This window comes from Symphalangus syndactylus, chromosome 10 (assembly GCF_028878055.3).
Source record: "Symphalangus syndactylus isolate Jambi chromosome 10, NHGRI_mSymSyn1-v2.1_pri, whole genome shotgun sequence".
Lineage (NCBI taxonomy): Eukaryota > Metazoa > Chordata > Mammalia > Primates > Hylobatidae > Symphalangus > Symphalangus syndactylus.
The window spans coordinates 100,213,271-100,235,870 of NC_072432.2; the positions used below are offsets into that span (position 1 = coordinate 100,213,271).

A 22,600-nucleotide genomic window follows, 5' to 3' on the forward strand; every position below is an offset into this window, starting at 1 on the left:
TCTGTCACCCAGGCTGGAGTGCAGTGGCATGATTACAGCTCACTGCAGCCTCGACCTCCCAGGCTTAAGTGCCTTCCCACCACAGCCTCCTGGGTGGCTGGGACTACATGCGTGCACCACCACACCTGGCTTTTTAATGTTTTTGTAGAGATAGGGTCCCCCTATGTTACCCGAGCTGATGGATGTTGATCCAAGATTGCTATTTTCACATTACCAGAGGTGTCATTGCTGAGTGCATCAAAAAGCATTCCTTAGCCGGGCATGGTAGCACACACCGGGGTCACAACTCCTTGGGAGGTTGAGGCAGGAAGATCGCTTCAGCCCAGGAGTTCAAGGCCAGCTTGGGCAACATGGCAAGACTCCATCTCAAAAACAACAGTAACAACAAAAGAACAGAGAACATTCTCAGCCTCTGGGTAAATCTGGAAGAAGCAGGTTGCTGCTTTAAGAGGAGTGACTGGGTTTCTGGGTATTCATGCAGGACCCAGTGCCTCTGGGGCAAACCTTGTAGAGTTCCTCCTGCACTATGTTAGCTGGTTCATCGATCTCTGCCTGCGTTACGTCTTTCTTTCAGTAATACACAGAGGCCCACACAAGGCGTTGGAGATACAAGACTGTATCTTTCCTGTGGGCTTTGGCTTCAGTTTAAATATGCATGTCCTTCCTCCATGTGCCCCTTCCAAAGCCATCATTGGAGGAGCCTAAAGGCTGTGAGATTTTAGGGCTCATTGTTCCCATCTCTCTCAAAGGCCTCTCCAAACCCCAGGTTCTACTTTCTCGGGTCTGGTCTCGTCTTCCTGTCTCGCTGGTTTGTCACTGGCCAAGTGCCTCCTGAGTTTAAAGCTCGTTAGGACACACTCAGTGCCCTAGTATGTGGTTTACCTACACAACTGTCTGTGTCTTCTCATCCAAGACGAAGGTGGAAGCCTCATATCCCAACAGTCTTACATCTCCAACGCCTTGTGTGGGCCTCTGTGTATTACTGAAAGAAAGACGTAACGCAGGCAGAGATCCATGAACCAGCTAACACAGTGCAGGAGGAACTCTACAAGGTTTGCCCCAGAGGCACTGGGTCCTGCATGAATACCCAGAAACCCAGTCACTCCTCTTAAAGCAGCAACCTGCTTCTTCCAAATTTACCCAGAGGCTGAGAATGTTCTCTGTTCTTTTGTTGTTACTGTTGTTTTTGAGATGGAGTCTTGCCATGTTGCCCAAGCTGGCCTTGAACTCCTAGGCTGAAGTGATCCTCCTGACTCAGCCTCCCAAGCAGATGTGACCCCAGTGTGTGCTACCATGCCCGGCGAGGGAATGCTTTTTGATGCACTCAGCAATGACACCTCTGGTAATGTGAAAATAGCAATCTTGGATCAACATCCATCAGGAAGTCCTTTCTTATACCTAACCTAAGCCATTCCTGCTGTGGGCTAAGCCTCCTCCCAGAGGCAAGGTTTGTATTAGAAACATTCCTCAGTCAGGAGATTTGAGCTGGGGACTGCCATGGAGCCCTCACAGTTAGGGACAGGTCTGGGCAGATCAGGGAGGGGCAGGCCTCCGGTTCGTCCTCTCTGAAGTCAGGATTCCTGCTGGGGAGGGCTCGGCCAGGGGTCATCATCCAGCAGGAGCCTCCTTGGGACATGTGGCAGCAGAGCCCAAGGGGAGTTCCCAGGGGTGACCTAACAGCAATTACATTAGTGATGTCAGTGAATCGAGCCAGGGCAAGGACTCTAATTATTCCCACTTCACGGATAAGGAAGCCAGCTCAGAGGTGTTAGGCAGTCTGCCCAAGACTGCGCAGCAATGGTGTTGGATCTAGGCAGGAAACCAGGCAGTGTCCAGAAGCTGTTGTCTAGTTAATGTCTTCCTCTCCCTAGGAAAGTACAGCTCCTGGCCTGGTGAGCCAGTGGGGTTTGTACCTTTCTCTATACTTCTCTGTATTTTCTAATTTTTCTGCTGTGACCACGTATTCATTTCAATTTGTTGTTGTCAACAAAAGCAAGACATTCTGGTGAAAGAAGAGGGAAAGGGAGCATCCCTGCCCGTGTCAGGCAAGGAAACTGCCGTGAGGCCCCCATCAGGCTGTGGGGGTGACAGCCGCGGGGAGGACGAGGCTGGCATGTGTCGGGCCCTGCTAGGTCCTGCCAGCGGCCTTACCTTGTTGGCCCACTCGACCCGCTCCACATCCGGGAAGTGGATCTAGGAAAGAAGCCCCGAGGGGAAGTTAGACTTGAAGCCGCACACTCTCTGGGAACCAGGCAAGCCAGGCTGGCGGGCTCCCCATTCCACCCACGCGCTGCGCCTCAACCCTTCCTCCCTGCCGCCTCCACGCCGGTCACAAGCGCACTCTCCGCACCCACTCGGCCTCCAGCCCCGGCAACTCGGAACCGGTCCTGCCCTCAAATAGCACACCAGCCGGTGGAGCAGGCAGCAAATAAACAGACAACGAGCTGGCACTGATGCCGCAGTGCAGCCCAGCTCCAAGGCTCGTGTGGGCGTTTCTGGGCACGTGGTGGCGGGCAGGACAGGACTCCAAGCGGTTTCACCCCTCCCCTCTACCCCAGCCCCACGCGGAGGCTGAGGTGGGAGAGGCCATGGAAGGCGAGGAGGAAAGGGAGGGCTGGAAACTGCTTGTTTGCACACGCAAGTAAATCCCCACTCCTGGGGAAGCACAGGACCCCCGACCTGGAAGCCCCCAGGATAACACAGGTTGCTCCTTGCAAATTCCATCCCCCTTATTCATTTCAATGACACAAACAATACGCAGTCTCCGCAGAAAAATTAGAAAATGCAAACATCAGCTAAACAAAAAGAAAAAATATTAGGCAATTCTACCACCCAGTGATAAGTACTTAACAATTTGATGTTTTCATAGACAACTAAGGAGTGGGGTGCTGTGGGGCGCCCCTCCCACCTCTGCCCACCTTGGCTCCCAGAAGCCCCTCCCAAGCCTCCTCCCCTCCCCTTAGGCCCTTCCTATAGTCACATAGCTTCCAACTACGGGGTCACAACCCCTAGCCACTCCAGCTCCACTTGCTGGGTGAACCCCAGTGTGGGAAGGGGGAACAGTGGAAGGTGGGTGGAGTAGTGGAGGGACAGTCCTGTTGGCTGACCTGTGCATGACATGATTCTGAGAGGGCTTAATCTCCCTCCAGGAGTAGGTGTGGACATGTACAGGGTACCTGCATAAAACACTGTTCACCAAAACAGCAGCCACAGCCATCACTGTGGCCATGCCCCAAGTCCCCTGAGCATGAGGCTGGCTTGGGTCAGATTCAGAGTGGGCCTGGGACCACCCACAGTGGGGAAAGGGCCTGCCCCCTCTATCTGGGGGATCAGAAAGGCCACTGTCCTGGGACTAAGCAGATGTGTCCCTGCAAGTTCGCACACCTACCGAGTGCCAGGTCCGGAGCCAGCTTTGGGGTTGCCGTAAAGACTCAAACACATGCCCTGGCCTGCAGCACTCGTTCAGGATCACAGCCATTCCCAAAGTGGGGGACAGAGAAATTCAATTCTCCTGGAACAGTTTTTAACAGCCTTGATTGGTCAGAGGAGTTCAGTGCTTCTGAGACTCTTGGGACACCATTCTCCCATTCTCTCTTGGGATACTATTCTCCCAGCCTCAGTTTCCCTTGCTCTGGGCAGTGGCCTCTACTAACTCAGAAAAGTTTGTATTCCCAGGTACAGAAGAGAAAATACAGCCTGGTTCCCAGAGGTGCAGCTGGCCCAGCCCACAGAAACAGAAGAGATCGATGCGGGAAGGAATTGTGGGGAGAGTGGGCAGGAGCTCAGTTCAGTGGGGGTGATGCCACCTGCTCAGCACACATTCCCTGCAGCTACCCTGGGTCTGGTCTCAGCTGGGAACCAGGCAAATGGAAGGCAAGACCTTTCCGTTTCTTCCTATTACACTGCCCAGTACTAAAGTAGAAATTACTGCACATAGGCCTAGAGAGGAGACCCAGGTCATGTCATGGCCTCATCGCCCACTCCCACTGGTCCCTTTCAATCCAACCACCTTTACCTTTTCTGTTCCTACCAAAGGCCTGCATGTGTCATTTTGTGTGTCTGAAACAGTCCTCCCTACTCCCCTTTGATTGATCCGTTCGTCACTATCTTACACTTCACTTGCAGGACGCCTCTCTGGGTGTCCCAAGTTGGGGATAAGTGAGGCACCTGCTGGTTCTCCATTGCAGCATTTGATACACTTTACTAGAGCTGCCTGGTCTTGCTGCCTACCTCCCTACACACTGGAAGCTCTAGGAGGGCTGACTGGGCCTCACCCCTACTAAAGCCTGTTTCTAACATATGAAGGTCTTAATAAATATTTGTGGAATGAATGAATGAAGCATGGTCCTTGCCCTCAAGGAACTCACAGGCAGGCAACTAACAGATCACTCTGATACAGAATCAATACTAAGGTGGGAAGAGGGAGCATTCTCAGAGGAACTTGCTGACCTCACCAGTAGCTGTCCTCCTTCCAGCCCAAGCATCACACTTCCCATCCCACACCCTTGGCCCGGGTGGTTTTGTGACTTCAGGAGCTGAGTAGTTCTGACCTCTGGACCCCGAAAGGTGATCCTGCTTGGTGGGTCCAACCCTGGCCACTCTAGGGAGTTGGTCAAATGAAGATTCCTGAGCTGCCTCATGCCACTGAATCAGAGTATATCAAGGGTGGGGCTCACCAACTTATTTTTCACAAGCTCCTGGTATGATGCTGGAATTCAGTCAGGGTTGGGATCAATGACCAGCCCACTCCTTGCCTCAGGGTGACCCACACGCATCCTGAAAATGTAGGAAGCAAGGCCGGGAACTGTGTCTCATGCCTATAATCCCAGCGCTTTGGGAGGCTGAGGCAGGTGGATCACTTGAGCCCAAGAGTTTGAGACCAGCCTGGTCAACATGGCAAAACTCCATCTCCACTAAAACATATGAAAATTAGGTGGGCATGGTGGCACACACCTGTAATCCCAGCTACTCAGGAGGCTGAGGCAGAAGAACTGCTTGAACCCTGGAGGCACAGGTTGCAGTGAGTCAAGATCACACCGCTGCACTCCAGCCTGGGCCACAGAGTGAGACTCTATCTCAAAAAAAAAAGGAAGAAAAAAAGAAAGTGTAGGCAGCAACAGAATGACCAAGGCCCACACTGATTAAGCTGTCGTAGTTTCTCTCGATTACCCACACCTGTATTTGAGGCTCCTCACCAAGAGGCTCCATCATGGATGAGTCTGAACCCCCTGAAGAGAGCAACAATTCAGTCCAAGAAAATAAGAGACCGCAAGTCTCCTACCCTGCCTAGGGACCTGAAGCCCCTCCCTTAGCCTGAATCTCAGCACCTGCCTTCACTCCCAGTGAGCCGAGGTGCAAGAGCCAGACCATATTCCTTGTGACTGCCCCTGAGTAAGTTTGGAGCAGGGGATGAAATCATAGAGACTGATTCTTAGGGAGCAATGACTCATCCTCAGTGCTTTCCCATTTTGACATCGACAGATTAATCTATTCTTCCATTATAATTGGTCTTTTTTTGGAACTTGAAGAAATCTTTTCCCATCCCACATTCTCAAAGTTACTCTGGATTTTTATCTGTTGGCTTTCATGTTTAGGTCTTTAATCTCTCTGGATTTTTTTACATAAGGTGAGACAAAGATACAATTTTTTTCTCCCTCCATACTTTCACTAAGGCAATTTTCAACCAACACATAAAAAAATTCCATCTTTTTCCTTGACTTGTGAATCTGCTTCACTCAGAAACTAGCTCCTCATATGCACTTTGGTGTGTTTCTGGACTTGCCATTCAACTCCATCAGTCGGCCTGTTCCAGTATCACGTGGTTTTAATCGCTGTGTCTTTGCCAAATGAACTGGGGTAGGGTGAATCCCCTCCCCTACATTTTTTTTTTTTTTTTTTTAGATGGGAGTTTCATTTTTTGTCACCCAGGCTGGAGTGCAATAGTGCAATCTCGGCTCACTGCAACCTCCACCTCCTGGGTTCAAGCAATTCTCCAGCCTCAGCCTCCAGAGTAGCTGGGATTACAGGCACCTGCCACCATGTCTGGCTAATTTTTTGTATTTTTAGCAGAGACAGGGTTTCGCCATGTTGGCCAGGCTGGTCTTGAACTCCTGAACTCCTGATCCACCAGCCTCGGCCTCCCAGCGTGCTGGGGATTACAGGCATGAGCCACCGCACCCGGCCGGCGATTCCCCATTTTGCTTTTCTTCTTCACACTGATTTAGATAATAGTAGATATTTATTGTTCTGTATGAATTTTAGAATCAGCTTGTCAATCTACAAAAAAAAATCCTCCTGAGATTTCAATTGTTATATTTTTAAAATTATAAGTTAACTTGTGGGCTGACACGGTTAAATATTGCATCATGAACACCCTTTATTTATTCACATTTTCTATTCACATGTAAGATCAAACTTTCCAACTCTTTTTCTATAAAAGTCCTGTATATTTTTTGTTAGATTACTGTGTGGTATTTTATTTTCTGGGCAACTGTGCTGAAATTTGTTAATAGTTCTAATTGTTCATTGATTCTCCCAGAACTCTTTCTTTGATTTAAATCTGTTGCTCTTTTATGTTTTTAGAGTTGAACTTCATGAGTTTGGGGAATATCATTTATTTTCCATTTTTGTTTTGTAATAAATGAATTCAAAGGTATAAATTCCTCTAGTTTTTGACAAAATAAATTGCTATTCTGCTGTCATTTTTCTATTCCCATTATGACTTCCTCTTAATGAGTTTTCAAAATAGTAATGTTTTAAAATATCTAGACATGTGAGATTTCAATAGACATATATTTTTGTTATTTTCTAATAATAATTTTATTTCTTTGTGGCCTGAGCAGTCTGTAGGATTGTCAATTCACTGGAATATGTTGATAATTCCTTGTGGCCTAGTACATGATTAATTTCCATGACCATTCCAAGTGTGATCAGGTTATTAATCACGTCCTTCTAATATGCTTTATCCTTGCTTAGTCTTTGCCTGCTTCATTTATCATTTTCAGAAAGGGATGTATTAAAAGTTTCCAAGCCCAACTGTTGATTTATCTACTTCCTCATGTCGGTTGTTGATTTATATTTCCAGTTTATATTATGTAATACATATATGTCTGTGATTATCGTAATTATTGAGACAAGGTCTCACTGTGTCACTCAGGCTGGAGCGCAGTGGTGTGATTTTGGCCTACTGCAGCCTTGACCTCCCAGGCTCAAGCAATCCTCCTACCTCAGCCTCCCAAGTAGCTAGGACTACAGGTATGCACCACCACCCCTAATGTTTGTTTGTTTTGGTGTTTTTTTTTTTTTTTTTTTTTTGGTAGAGACGGGGTTAGGTCATGTTACACAGGCTAGTCTCAAACTCCTGGGCTCAAGCTATCCGACCGCCTTGGCCTCCCTAGTAGCTGAGACTACAGGTACATGCCACCATGTCTAGCTTATTTTCTAATTTTTTGTAGAGATGGGGCTTTGCCATGTTGCCCATGCTGGTTGTGAACTCCTGGGCTCAAACCATCCACCTGCCTCAGCCACCCAAACTGTTAGGATTACAGGTGTGAGCCACCATGCCCAGGTATATCATTATTACCCTTTACAAGCATATAACAACCTTCTTTGTCTTTGAGTTCTATTCTATTTTGTCTAATATGACAATTGCTACCTCAGCTTTCTTTTGTTTCGGACTTGGCCAGTTGCGTATTTTCCATCCTATTTTCAACCTTTTTGAGTTCATGTCATCTCATGTCATTTAATACTCACCTAATCCCTTGTTTGCCCCATTTTACAGATAAGGAAACTGAAGTTCAGAGAGGTTACATGACTTATAATCTCCAGTAGTGGAGTGCTAGAACGGAGACCCAAGCATGGGTCTGTCTGACCACAGGGTCTGTGCTTTTCCACTCCATCCACTACTCCTCCTAAGAAAACCTCACACAGCATCACGTAAGGTTTTACAGAAACCTCTTTTATAAAGTCTGGGATTTAGCAGGCAACTGCCCTCATGGGGCTTTAGCCCTGATTGGTAGAGGCCACGCCTTATGACTTACAAAGGGCATTCCATAAACACTTTCATTTGATGCTCCCAACACTCTAAAAATCATTATTCCCATTTTACAAATGAGGAGACTCAGAGACTAGTTAGTACTTAACAGGATTACCCATGTGATCAGAACCCAGATCTCACCTGCATATGATTTGAGCCCAAGCCTCAAATCTTCTCATCCATTTCCTCTCCTCCCCATCCTCCACCTGAAATGTCAGCATTTGAAGTCCATTCCTTAGTGTTTTTCTAACCTATTCCCTGTGTATTTAAAATTCCACCTCTGTAAGCCTCAGCTTTCTCATCTGCGAGATGGGTACGATACTGCCTGTCAACTTCACAGTTCCTGAAAAGACTAAATGCATGGATGATGCTCGGTATCCTTCCTGGATCAGAATAAGCGTTCTGGAAGTGGTAACTCTTGCTGGAAGTTGTACAGACCTGGGAGGTGCAGGCACTCTGACCCCTCTGACCTCAAGTACGTGCCAGAACAGGGTCACTTGAGCTATGTGTCCAGTTCTGCCTCACCCAGAGTGCAGCAAATTCTCTGCTGAGTTTCCTAGTGCCTCTGGCCACCACTGCAAGGGAGGAACAGAGAATGAGGAGGATTTCCAACACAGTGTAAGCGGTTGAGATGGAAGGAGGAACACGGCTGGTGTTTCCCTGGCCTCGCTGACTGGCCCAGGGATCTGTGGCTCAGATAAAGACAGCCACAGAGAGCTGGGCCCAATGCCTGTCAGGCGCCCATGTGAAACTCTGCCCAATGGCGGCGCTGCATAGTGAAGCTCGGCAAACGCACCCAATCTGAGCCTCTGCCTTGTGTCTTTCCTCACTGGTAAAACAAAGAGAGGGCTGAAAAATAAGATGAGTGGCTCACACCGAACTGAGCCCTAAAATCACTGAGCTTTTGTTGCAGTTCCCCACAAGGCTGGGAGTCTCTGAGACCAGCTAGTGGGGAGTCACCCACACCACCTGGCAGTGCAGAGCTCTGCAGCGATTCTCAGACTTCTGTGTTCAACAGTCCCACCTGGAGAGCTCGCTACAGTACAGCTGCTCGGTCAGATGATTTTGATTCCAGAGGACTGGGGCAGGGGCCTGGAAACCTGTGTCTTTAACAAGCTCCTGGTGGTTCTGATCTTAGCAGAGGGTGTGGAAGAACGAGTGGACAGGGCTCCCCAGGCTGGAGGGCTTGCTCAGGCCCTGGAAGAAGGTGGCTCCTCTGCCTCCGGGAGTTCCTGACTAAGTTTGAAAGTCACAGCCTGGGTTTCCAGCTGTCACTCCTAGGAGAACACTGCTGTGTCACCAAGTTCTTACAGCAGCCTACAGACCTCAACTCCTTTATAAAGGGAATTCTTCCACAAAGAGCAAGGGGAGACCAGAGCCAAAAGGCAAAATACAGAATATTATGATTTCCCTGGCTCTGGGCCTGCTCTGCCCTCTAAAAGGTGAGCCACCCCCACCTCATACCTGCTTTCTGTAGCCAGGCAGGAGGAAGAGAAGGACGCGTGCCTGGGGACTTAGAACACAGGGTTTTGGTCTTAACTCCCTTCAGCCTCAGGTTTCTTGCTGATTAATAAGTGGGGCTGTTAATTCCTGTTCTTCCCAGATCCACGGAAACAGTGGACTTCTAAATGGTTTGGTGTTAGATACAAATCCAGCTCTCTAGCAAGCTGCATTCCCATAAAACATGTATGCTATCCTCACTGATGTATTATAGGTGAGAACATTTCCCCAAAGCAGGCCTGGAAAATTCCAAAGATGCCCAGACACATGGTCAAGTCACAGACTCTCCGATGTCTGCTGTCCTCCCTGTACTACCCATCAGAGAAGTTTAAACAGTTCACAACCCTCCACCCTCCCCATCTGAGGCCTCCCTAAACTAACGTACCTCTTGATGCTGTTAGTGTACTTGAGCCGACGTGTTCCAGGCAAAGTCAGCTAATATTTCAATGACAGTGTTTTTAGGCATTGTCAAGGGAGCAGTGGTGATGAGAATTTAGAGAGAAGAGGTAAATCAAATTCAAGTCTAAGTAGAATTCCATGCTAGACAGGCCACCAAAGAGGCCCACATCAATACTCCATCTTCGGGTGGTGATGTCTGTGCACTGTTTCTTAAACCCTTTAGGAAAAATGATTCCACAGCAGTGAGGAAATGGAGCCAGAATGACAGCTGCCTCCCATCGGAGCCAAGATTTTGGTAGGGTCCACACAGATGAGTCTGGGGTTGGGATGGGAGGCCTTGACAAGAGCTTGGGCCACCAGACCCTCTTGGGAGGCGGAGGGACTAAGGAGCCTCACTTAAAGGGCCTCCCTGTCATTCGGTGAATTCTGCCAGCTCCCTCGCACGGGGTGGCAGCTCTCCCACGGAGCAGCCATGTAGTCACACAGACACAGAGAGATGCACAAACACAGATATGCAGACACACACACAGACACACACACAACTACACAGACACATCCGCAGACTCACACACATGTGCAAAGACACAGTTTCCTAAAAATAGCCTCATGGCTCTTCCCTACTCCAAAGGATATTCTTACAGACAATACACCCCTGCTAACTAACTGCTGAGAGGAGACCCACTCATTCTGAGTGTCCTACAGAGATGTCCTACAAAAACAGGCCATTGGACTTCAGGCTGGCTCCTGTCTTCCCAAGATCGGCTGCTGCTCTGCGGCTGCCTGTTCAGTGGTTCCTGCTTTACAAGCCAAGTGGTCCTTTGATTTCACTTTTCTCCTGATGCACAGCCTTTGTCCTTTTTTCCCTCTGTTCTTGGAAGGCAAACATTTAACCATTAAAACTACTTTTAAATCTTCCAACCCTTCTGCTTTAAATTACCCAGCTCAAGTACTTTGAGAGAAACAATTGCTTTGCCAACTTGAAAATCTGTCTGGCACTGTTCTGTAATCCACAGCTCCTTAACACACGCAGCCAGCAAACTGGCCTAAATCAGCTGAACCCAGTAGAACTGAGCAGATGAAATTCCACTAGTCACAGTGATGAGAACACTGACACTGAACACTGTCACTCTTTGCTAAGGAATAAGGGCTCAAAGCAGAGGGGGGTGGCACTGAGCTGTCCACAGAGTAGTTTTTTAAAGGGGACCTAAGCGATGATAGTAAGTTCAGAGAGTTCAATGATCCAGTTAGGGTTGGTAATTCCTAGAAGTTAAAAAAAACTTATCCTCTTGCTTATCAAACTAGCAAAGGCCCCAAAAGATAATATTCAATGCTGATAAGACCACAGTGAATGGACAAAAGTGTCCTTAAGAATCTTCATAAACTTCTAGGAATCCACACTAATTAAATTGAGAAATGTGGACTAAGATTTACACGGCAGGCATTCACCGTAGCATTCATTCAGCAGATTTCTATTGAGTCCTTACTATGAACTGGGCACTGAGCTAGCAGCTGAAGCTACAGATAAGTACAAGACATATACCTTATCTTAAAAGAATTTTCAGCCTGGAGGAAAAGTTAGCCATAAAAATAGGTGGGTTTGGCTGGGCGCGGTGGTTCACGCTTGTAATCCCAGCACTTTGGGAGGCCGAGGCGGGCGGATCACGAGGTCAGGAGATCGAGACCACGGTGAAACCCCGTCTCTACTAAAAATACAAAAAATTAGCCGGGCTTGGTGGCGGGCGCCTGTAGTCCCAGCTACTCGGAGAGGCTGAGGCAGGAGAATGGCGTGAACCCGGGAGGCGGAGCTTGCAGTGAGCCGAGATTGCGCCACTGCACTCCAGCCTGGGTGACAGAGCGAGACTCCGTCTCAAAAAAAAAAAAAAAAAAAATAGGTAGGTTACAAATCAGTCTGGGAGGCGGAGTGACAGACACATGCTCAGAGCTCTGTAGGAGCCCATGGAGAAGAGTCCTGGGGGTGGGGCCTGAGCTTGGACTTGAAGGATGAGTCACAGAATCTAGATGCACAGATCAGAGGGAGAAACTGCGGACAGAGGAACCACCACCCACCTCCGCTAGCCATGTGACCAGGAAAGCCTCGAAGTAACCGATATAATCAAGGTTAGAGAAACAATTACACAACTTGTGGTATATTCATATGAAGGATATGATCGTCCTTAGAAGTTTGTTTGGAGAATGTAATATAATGTTAAGGACATAAAAAATAAAAGAAAAAAGTACAAGTTTTTAAGAAACTGTTTTCATATATTTTCTATATAAAGGAAGCACACCCAAACATACTGTATCTCTGGGTGGAGGGATTGTAAAATGCTTATCCCAATTTTAACTTTTATGCCATTTCCAAATATTCTCCAATGAGAATGTTTACTTTCATGACCAGAAAAAAAACACATTTTTAGACAGTTTATAACCAGTTATGTTAAAAAGTAAATACAACATGGGCAAAGGAATAGAGTGGGTGATTCTGGGGTCTTGAAACATCCTATAGCCTAGACAATTTCCTTGGCTTTTTATTCCGAGATTTCCAAGGCTCATGACTCATGACACACTGGCACGGGGCTTCTCGGCCTGCCCTCCCACAGAGATAGGGCTTATGGGACCTGGGTTCTGCATCCCTCTGTGACCTGAGGAAATCAAGTCTCATATCCTTAGCTTGAAATACACAGCACCTAAAAAAAAAAAAAAAGTGCTTTGTCTCTTTAATAATTCTCAATGGGGCAGAAAAACATCTTAAATCCGTCTTCAATATTTGCAGTTGAGGAGGAGGAGGAGGAAAAGGAAATCACTTGCCTCAAGCACATGTGAGCACTTTTGTGCTACAAGCTCCAGGTTCCCAGAGAATCAGAAATCCCTGAACTCTGCTGGGAGAAGTGGGAAGGGGAGGCGAAGGAGCAAGGCAGGCCAGGTCTCAGCCCCTGCTCCCTGAGGTAGCTGGGTTGTGGCCCTCCCAAGTCTTCAGGGGGCAGCTCACACCTCCCAGAGCCCCCTCCCCAAAGTCACCAGAGACATTCCCACAGAAGTGCTATCTCTGCCTGCCACCAAGATTCTGGGCCAGGACCCAGTGGGAGCCGGTGACCATCTCTCCCCACCTTCCTGCCCACTGGAGAGGGGGCTGCAACACAGGACAAAAGGGCCTGTCCCTACTCATGGCCCTGATCCTCATCCACCATGTGACCTCTCAGTTACTCAGGGCCTCAGGCCCCTGGCTGAGAAAAGGTTGCCTGGACACTCCTGTCCCAGAAAGATTCAGCCCCTTGTAAATGAAGCAGTAAGCAGTCTCATGTGAGCTCAGGTATCACACATTGCTGTCCCAGAATCTGCTCACCCCAAGATGCAATAATGAGCTCAACTGACCTAACCTGTAATAGACTGTGGGCCAAGTCCCCAACTCCCTACCACAGCCAGCAATACCATAGTGCCTCTTCCTCCAAGAAGGCTTCCTGGGCCACTTCCAGCCGAGGATAGAGCCCCTCACCCATGCTTTCTCGGAGCCTCAGACTCAGAGCCACGTCAGAGAACTGATCATGCTCTATCAGAAGAGGCTACCCTCGCAGGTCTGAATCTCCATCTAGCTCATGGGTTCCTCAAGGGCAGGGGCCATGTGTACTCATGCTGCCCCGCCTGCAGCTCTGTGCCTGACACACTGCAAGTTCTCGATAAATGCTTGCTGAGTGAGTATAGGAATGAACACATGGATGCCTAAGATCCCTCTGTTGGGCTTGGAAGAAAGAAGGCCCATACTCTGTCACTCGTATTGCCCAATCCTGGCCCAAGACATGATAAGTCCATGAACCATTATTAAGACATGGGGCAGAAACCCCAAAGGCATGACTAAAAATCTATCTGCCTCTTCTTCCCAAGGACAGGCCTGACTCCAAGCCATTTGAATAACTTCACAGGGCTGCAGGGACCTCAAGGGTAAGAAGTCTCCCTGATTCCAAGCAGTGCCCAACCAGTCCTGATGTTTAAAATCAGGTTCCGTGGCCTTGGCTCCAAGCATCAGGCTTTGTGATCTAATCTGAGAGTGCCCAGGTTAGCTCAGAGCTGTCACTGCATTTACTTCCTCTAATGAACTGAAGTATCTCAGGACAGACCCTGAGAGCCTGGGTCCTGGAACGACTGCTGCTCCAGCCACAGAAAGAGTGTCAAGCTCTCAGCACTAGGTAAGCAAAGCACTCAGCCCTTGGCTGTCTGCCTGAGTGGCTGGCAGGGAGGCTTGGAGCGGGCAATCCCAGGGACACTGTTCTGTGCCTCAGAATGCCCATCGCTTTGTGTGAACGGCTCACCTTTTTCCCCTGGTGCCTGCTTCTGCCGGCAGCCCTAGAGCGCACCCAGTTAGATGGGGACAGGCATGAAAGGCGGCAAGTGGGGTGCTGTGGGGTATATGTTGCCAGAGAAAAGCTGACTCGGGACTGGTTAATGATTGCAGACCCTACAGCTATGAAGACTCTATAGAACATCTCCTAAAATGTCACGATTTTCAGAGAAATCAGAGGCCCAAAGAGGACAAGGGGCTTCTCAAGATCCCTCCGTGAATGACTCCAATGACTTCCACCACTTCACATCACGACCACCTCACCAGCAGACACACAAGAGTTCACTGCCCCTCACAAAGCTGCCAACTGGTGTAACTGATTGCTACCAGCGGAAAGGCGAGCCAGCCTGGCTAGAAACCACAGACAAAATGCAGCGTTTTCTCACAGCTCTTTCTCCTCTCTACACTGCCTCAGGCTATTTTCCTACTACCAGCTCTCATTCCCCCAACCTGGAGCGATGTGAGGATTTCAAACTTCCCTCCTCACAGGGGCCCAATCATGGCAGGGGCAAATCAATTATCTGATAAGCAACCCAATCATCCAGTTGAAGCACTGATCAATGGCTGAATGAGTAACTGGAAATTCACAGGTCAGTGAAGGGCTGATCCGTGCACAAATCCAGGAGTGAAGGCTGCAGAGCTCCACGCAGGGGCCCCTACCAAGGGAGGTGGGCAGGGAAGCAAAGCAGCAAAGGTTACCCCAAGAAGGGTCTTAGGAGCCCAGAGCATGAAGGACAGGCCCTGAAGATCAGAAGGCAGCTCTGGTGCGGGCAGCACAGCTGGGACTCCAAGAACCCATAGGAGCAGGCTCCGGGAAGAGCTAGGGTGCAGGGGGTTCCACAAAAGTGCTCTGCGCGTCCCTTCTGCTCGCTCCACCCCTTGACAGTCATCCAGATGCCGGAAAGACGAGCTTGCCACTGGGACACCTGGCCATTCATTTCATATTAGGAAAAGGTAGTTAGGAAGCCCGGGAAACAGAGGAACATAAAGGGACAACCCCCACTGGGCATTCGCTTGTGTCTGGCTCTGTGCAAGCAGCTTTTCAAACAGTCGACTCACCACAACCATGTGTGGCAACAAAGCTTTTGTGGCTTGCTGAGGCCTACAATTAAATGAGTAACATCAAGGGCTCCGTGCTTGTCACTGTGCTATACACAGTCCCTACCCGACAAGGACAGCTGACTGAGGAGGCTCTTCATTCCTTCAAAAGTACACATAAACACTGTGAGAGAGGAGAATCCGCATGTAAACATGCAGCCTCTCGAACCCTCTGTTCAAGGGCGAGCTGCGGGGGCCACCCTGCCTTCTTCCCCATGTGGTCAGGCCACATTCACAAGACAAAGGGGATCCACAGGTTCTTCCTTCAAGGCCTCTTCTAGTAAGGAGAATTCTTCCTTCCAGCTATATCTCCCATGGCTGGGGACCTGGAGGAGAAGCAGGATTGTCTGAAGTTTGACTAGAAATCAGACATCAGGGCCAAAATGACTCTGAAAGATCATCCAATACAACCTCCTTTTACAGGTGGGGAAACAGGTTCAGCCAGGGAGAGCAATTTCTATGATCACCTGGAGGCGGCATCTTGGAGCAAAATGTTGAGAAGGAGTCTAAGACCAGGCAGCAAAGCCGTGCATGACTGAGGACTGGCTGACGATGGCTGCCTTGGATGGCAGAGGGGAAGGATGGAATCCCCGCCTCAGCTCAGCCAGGCCTTGGTCTCCACCCCTTCACAGGAAGTTGGTGCAAATTAGAAAAAGGTGCCCCTTCTAAGCAGCATAGAGCTTGACAAGCAGCAGGTGGCCGGATATCCAGCCCTCCCCCACTGGGGGCCAGGGTACAGAGCCAACTCACACAACATGCAACGCAGGTCTGAGTGTGGTGCCCTTGAGCTGTTCAACTTTTCTTCAGTCCCCCAACTACTGATTTGCCATCTGTTAACTTATATGTCTTGATACCAAAGGAGGTCATAAGCCATCATCCTCTCTTTCACGCAGAGAAATCAGTTCTCAAGAGGGAAGGCATGCTAAAAGGTCAGCATGTGATGATGAAGAGATCCATTCATCCGTGCCCAAAATCTTGTGCAAGGGCCCTGCTGCCCCCACCACGCCCAGAGCCTTGTCTCTCTTTGCCTTCACAGTTTGTGTTCCTAAAGAGGCAGAGAGAAGAATATTCAACCAGGTAGACTGCAGGTTTTCCATATCATCACTGGGCGTGGAAACCTTCACAAGGTGGGTGAAAAGCCCACACCTGCATCTATTTGTATGCACTTCACAGATGTTCATACAGGCAATCAACCTCCCCAGACTTGTTTCTCATCCTGGAATCCCAATCACAGTAATGGTCAACCAGCTCCCTAAACCAGAGAGCGCCCTGGAAGACCCCTGGATCCCCCTGCACCCCTACTCTAGAGGCCACCACGCATCTAAAGTCCCACTCCCACGCATCTCCCATTCTCCTCCCTCATTACTACCGTCTTGGCTGAAATCACCTTCCCAACTGGCCCGTCTCCTCCAGCCTTCCTCGTCCCACTGTGCTGCTTTCTGAAAGGCCTTTCAGAAGCATCCAAGGCTCCTTCGAGCCTTCAGAACAGGGCCAGCCTCCATCAAGTCTGCCTCAACCTGACCCTGTCACACATCAACCCCTACCACACACTTCAGCCAGGCCCAGCACACAGCGCTCCCTCATGCAGTGGCCATGTCACACCTCCACGCTGTGCTCACCACCTCCCTCGGCCAGAATGCCCTGTGCTGTGCCGCACCAGTGGCTCAATCCAACAGGTTATCCGGGCCCTGGTCCTTCAACCTGGCCAGACAAGCCAGCTAGGCGAGTCTGCAAAATGCAGGCTGAGGCCAGCCTTTCCCAGGTCCTTGTCAAGGAGAAAGGGGGCTGTGATCCGGGGACAATATGATATGGAAACCTGGTAGGGTGTCCTTCATACCAAGCCTTCTACCTGACTAGACCCTGTTCTGACTCCTGGCTCCAATTCTCCTCGATGGCAATGACCTGTTATGCATCTGTCCCCCACCCGAGACTGCCCTCTTGGTAGGAGAGAGAGCATCACCTTCCTCTGAGTGTCCCTCTACCCAGCTGGGTCAAGCCTGGGATATGGGTTGTGGGGTGAAAACCCAGGAGGTGCCTTCTTGAGTTCAGGCTGAGCTCCCTGTTGGCTAGGCCCATGTTGCTCCTGGTCCCCAACAGAGGCCAGAACTATCTCTGTGATGTATGTGGGGGAGAGGCAGGGAGGATGTCCATGCCCCTACACGATCTGATTTTTGACCCAATTTCAGAAATACTGCCTTTACATATAGCTAAGTGTCTAGAGGCTTCCCTGATACAGAAGGGGAGAAAAGAAGGGGTGTTACTTGGTGAAGACTCACAGGCCCACCCTCATGGGCTAAGGCCACCAAGGGGGACAAAACAGAGATCTGACAGGTGGCCTGGACTCCCTCAACTGTGTGCAAGGGGTGTGGACAGGTCGAGCCTGCTTGCTGGGTCCACACCTTTCAGAATCACAAGCCCACAGAACCATCAGGATGACCAAAGTCTGTGGGAGTCAGGCCCGGTGCGCTACCCCTATGGCTACTACCGTAGAAAAGTGTGCACCCTTATCAGGAAGAGTCTTTGGCCCCTCATCCCCCATATATGTAAGCTATTTACAAAGCTTTACCATCAAATTGTACATTAAATATTAAGTGTTATGAAGTGTATGCTCACTTTGAAGTGCTAATTCTCAGTTCCTCAGAATGTGATTCTATTTGCAGGTAGGGTTTTTAAAGTGGTAATTAAGATAAAATGAGTTCATTAGAGTGAGCCTTAATCCAATATGACTGATGTCCTTCTAAGAAGAGCTCAGGACACAGAAGACGGTGTGAAGACAGTAGGAAGACAGCCAGCTGCAAGCCAGCAGAGGCCGCAGGAGAAACCAACCCTGCCAACACCTTGATCTTGGACTTCGGGGCTCTAGAAAGGAAAGGAAAAAAGTGTCTGCTGCTTAAGCCACGCAGCCTGTCGTACTCAGTTATGGCAGACTGATACAATAAGACTTCATTTCTCTTATAAGATAAACCAAATGGGCCTTATATTTTTTTCTCACACCCCACTTTGGAGACTACTGTCAGGAGGAACCTGTGGCCCTGCTGGACTTTATAGGCCACAGGCTAGAGACAATGAGGGGTCTGGCGGCCTCCCCCGTGGGCCTGAGAGTATCTGGAAGAAATCTGAGAACGCAGAGCCCTAGAACCGGAGAGACAGTAAGGTTTGCCGCAGAACAACCCTTGGACGGAACACCCCTCTTGCCGGTGTTTCCCAAGCTCACCTAATCATAAGAATTACCCAGGGTACCTCTGTGCCACCCTGGGAGTTATGCGATGGGGCCCAAAACTTGGGTTGTGTTAGGTAAGCCAGGACCAGAAGCGTTTGAGGAATCGTAGTGCCGCCCATGCCACCCCAGGAGATGGGTCTGTCGGGGCAGTGTGCGTGCGCCAGCATCCCTATCCGGCGGAGGGAGGGAGGGAAGGAGGCCCGGGGCCCGGCGCCGTCGGTCTCCCGGCCGTATCCGCCACTCCACCTCCAGCCCCGCGGAGCCCACCCCCTCCCGCAGTCCAGGCCTCGGCCGAAAGCAACTGGGCCCGCCGTTTCTGTCACTGCGGTATTTGCCCATCTACGTTTTGCGTCCGGCGTTCGTTCTCTGAATCAACAGGCGGGTGGAAGAAATGCCTTCTGATTCCAACCCGAGTAAGTCTGCGAAGTCCCAGACGCCCTTGTTTTTCTCCTGGGTGTGGCCTGCCCGTGACTTCTCTCGGGCTCTGGGGCCTTAAATGAAACCCAGGTTCCCCGCTCCCACCGCAGTCGGACCAGAGGTGGACCTGAGGGTGCTGCGCGCCGCGGGAGGGGACGGTCACCGCCCCCAGGGTCTGCGCGCCGGGAACGGCGGGGAACGGGGTGTGCGGGTCGCCGGACTCCCGCCCTCCCTCGGGTTTGCGCGCACCAGCTCCCCGCTGACCACAAGTTCCTCCGAACCTCGAAAGGTATCTCCCCACCTCCGACCCCCGCCCGGCTCGGCTCACCCAGGCTGGCAGGTGCTGGCCCCGCAGCTCGCGGCTGATGAACTCGCGTTCATTGTCAAGGAATTCGAAGGCGGCGGCCAGGCGCCCGAGCTTCCCGCGGCGGTTCCTGCGCCACCACATCCACAGCAGGGCGCCGAGCAGCAACCAGGTTATGCTGAGCCCCAGGTAGCCAGCTAGGTAGACAGGCCCCAAGTAGAACAGCACGCGCACCACGAAGGTACAGAGCTCGGGCAGCAGCTGGCTGGACAGGCGCAGCTCGGGGCCCGGCGCGCGCTGGGCTCCCGGGGCGCTGGGGGCCCCGGGGGCGCAGGGCTCCTCTGCTCGCATCTCGTCGCCGCAGTCTTGCCCTTCCCGAGAGCTTCACCCGAGCTTAGGTCCGCATGCCCTCACGCCCATGCGCATCTGTCTCCCGAGCTCGAGGACCAGGACGCCGCGCCCCCTTGCCCTGCTGGGACTCTTGGCGCGCCGAGCTCAGGGTTCCCTGCGGCAGAGAGCGGCGCCTGGAAATGCACCGAGCCGCGCCGCGCCGCGCCGCCCCGCCCCAGCTCTCGGCTCCAGTGAGTCGCAGCTCCGGAAGTCTCCGCCCTAGGGGGGCGGGCCGCCCGCCTGGCTCCTGCCCGCTCTAAAGAGCAACCAGCCGGTGAGCTCGGCCTCCGACCCCAGCACGTGGCGCAGGCGTCAGCTGCAGGTGTGCACTCGCCAGTCCGGGTGGACCAAATGCTGCCCTAGGTGGTTAATGACTCATCAACACCTGTGTACAACTGGCTTATCATGGATAAACATCACCTAAAACCTGTTTCCTACACGCGGTCTATAACACACAGTATAGTCTGGACTCAGCTGGCATTCGAGGCCCTCCCTGGACAGGCTCAGCCAGGCCTCCCCAGCCTCAGGTCCTGCGTCCCGGCCCTCCAACTGGCCTCTAGAGCCTGCAACGCTGCCAGCTCCTCTGGCAACTATAAAGCTTGGACCTAGCCCCCAGCCTCATCGAGCCGAGCTCAGGGCCCCTCCTGCGCGCCACAAAACCCTCTGCCCCGCTCTCCCCACCCTCTCTTCTAGGTGTCAGTTTGGATCGTCATTCCCTACATCATCAGACGGGGAACTTCCGGGCGCCGGCCCGTCTTGGCCATCTGTGGGGTGCCCAACAAGGGCAAGCGACCGGCGAATAAAAGGAAAGATGAAGAGGAAGCCCCGAGGTGCCTGGGAGTCAATGATGAAGCCCATGGTTTCTATGCCTTTAATGATCAGAGCAGGTGGAGCTCTGAATCTCTTAAGTTCGGATAGTAAGTCGTCTTGTGGATAGCATATATTTCAGGCGGCCACATGAAAGGGCTCACATCAATTACTGGAATGTGATTTTGGAGTTGACAGATATACCGGAGTGATTTGGAAATGACTCTATACTCTTTCAACAGCTTTATCGAAAGGCTGGAGCCGATGGATAGCAATCAAAATATTCTCTTCTCTTTCCTTTTCTCTCTCTCTCTCCCTCTCCCCCCCACCCTCTCTCTCATTCTCGTTCTGACTTGCTCTCTCACTCTCCTTTTCTCTCTTTGGCTTTATCCTCTCTCTTGGATAAAATTACTTATTGCAATGAGTTTTTTCAACAATAGGTGAGTTCCTGGTGGTCAGAATACCTGGACCCTTCTCTATCGTTCTTGGCTTTCCAGGACTCAGCCAAAACAGACGCTGAAAGTCCCCCAACTTAACATTCTCCCAGTGTAGCCTGGGAAATCAACGGAAGAAATGCTGCTTGCTGGAGTTCCTTCTTGAGAGTTGCATGTACACAGTCCTAGTAAAGGCTCTGAGAAGTCCTTCAGACAAAAAGTTATTAAATTCTGTTTAACCCAGTGTTTCCCAGATTATTTGACCACAGAATTCTTTCCTCAAAATATTTCTCTATTAGTTAACACAGGTCTGCTGAAGCAAAAGAGAGTGTACGATAGGGATACTGGGAATTCTCCTGGAAGCTGAGGCAGAATGTGTCTGGCTCTCAGGATGGATGGACCAGGAAGCTAACTGCCAGAACTACGCTCCTCATCCTTGTGGCCCTCCCTGCTGACCTGCCTGTCTGGTTGAAGTGCAGAACACAGCACTTTCCCCCCAACATCCCGAGATGGAGGACACAGGTCTCACCAATCCAGAGAGACTGCCTTGACCCTTACCCTGTCCCAATTCCAAATCCCTTGGAGACAGGATCCAACTGAATCTATCATCCCCTTCGTCCTTCACACACAGCAGGTCCACACCTCAACCTGGGTTAGTTTGGGAGGGGGTGTGGAAGGTAGTGAGTTTGTGGGGAGATTACTAGAGAAAGGAAGGTTGTTGGTTTGTGAAGTGGATGGACACCCACTGAGACAGATGCCCAGCCTGAGACCTGTGGGATATTGCCATCCCCAGCGGCATCGCCTTTCTTTCCTTAAACACATCAAGCTCATTTATGCTGCAAGGCTTTTGTACTTGCTGTTCTCTCTACCTGGAATGTTCCTCTTCTAAAACTTCTCCAAAGTACGTTAGGGTGATGGGATTATGATCTCACTCCCCCTTTTTAAATTTATTTTATTTTTTATTTTATTTTATTTATTTTTTGAGATGGAGTCTCGCTCTGTTGCCCCATCTGGAGTGCAGTGAGGGAATCTCAGCTCACCGCAACCTCAGCCTCCCAGATTCAAGCGATTCTCCTGCCTTAGCTTCCTGAGTAGCTAGGATTATAGACACCTGCCACCATGCCCAGATAATTTTTGTATTTTTAGTAAAGATGGAGTTTCACCATGTTGGCCAGGCTCGTCTCGAACTCCTGACCTCAATCCACCCACCTCAGCCGCCCAAAGTGCTGAGATTACAGGCGTGAGCCACCGTGCCTGCCCCGCCCCCTTTTAAAACCTTATTTATGTCATTAAATTACTCTCACAAATTAAATATACGAGAACATTGAGAATATGGCATTGAAAACTCTATACCCTACCTGGGATGGAATCTGTGCCTAGAACACTGGAGACTTTATTTCCCTTGACCTGGACATCTAGTTACTACTACCAGCAAAAAAATATTTTGTAGATGGTTTGATCACAGCAAAACCTGGGGAGAATAATGCCTTCCAGAGCCTTTGCCTGAACACATTTGAAAGTGTATCCTATTCCATACCAATTATTCGAAGAACAGTAGCTCAAATAAATATTCGTTGGTCACTAGTGTGGACTGAATTGTGTCTATGTTGAAGTCCTAACCCTTGGTACCTATGAATGTAATCTTATTTCAAATAGAGTCTCT

General features: G+C 50.3%; 1 protein-coding gene across 4 annotated transcripts in view; it reads right to left on the reverse strand.

The window, feature by feature from the left end:
* ESYT3 (extended synaptotagmin 3) overlaps positions 1-20,641 on the reverse strand; it is a 47,258-nt gene extending 26,617 nt beyond the window's left edge. For 3 of the 4 annotated variants that reach the window (XM_055295266.2, XM_055295264.2, XM_055295265.2), the window contains exons 1-2: positions 19,331-20,641; positions 2,152-2,193 (exon numbers count right to left, since the gene is read on the reverse strand). In XM_055295266.2, coding sequence (XP_055151241.2) covers positions 2,152-2,193; positions 19,331-19,657 — 369 coding nt within the window. In that variant the 5' untranslated portion in view covers positions 19,658-20,641. The remainder of the gene's footprint in view (positions 1-2,151; positions 2,194-19,330) is intronic. The other variant, XM_063610704.1, reaches the window with a different exon arrangement.
* Positions 20,642-22,600: the final 1,959 nt, after the last annotated feature.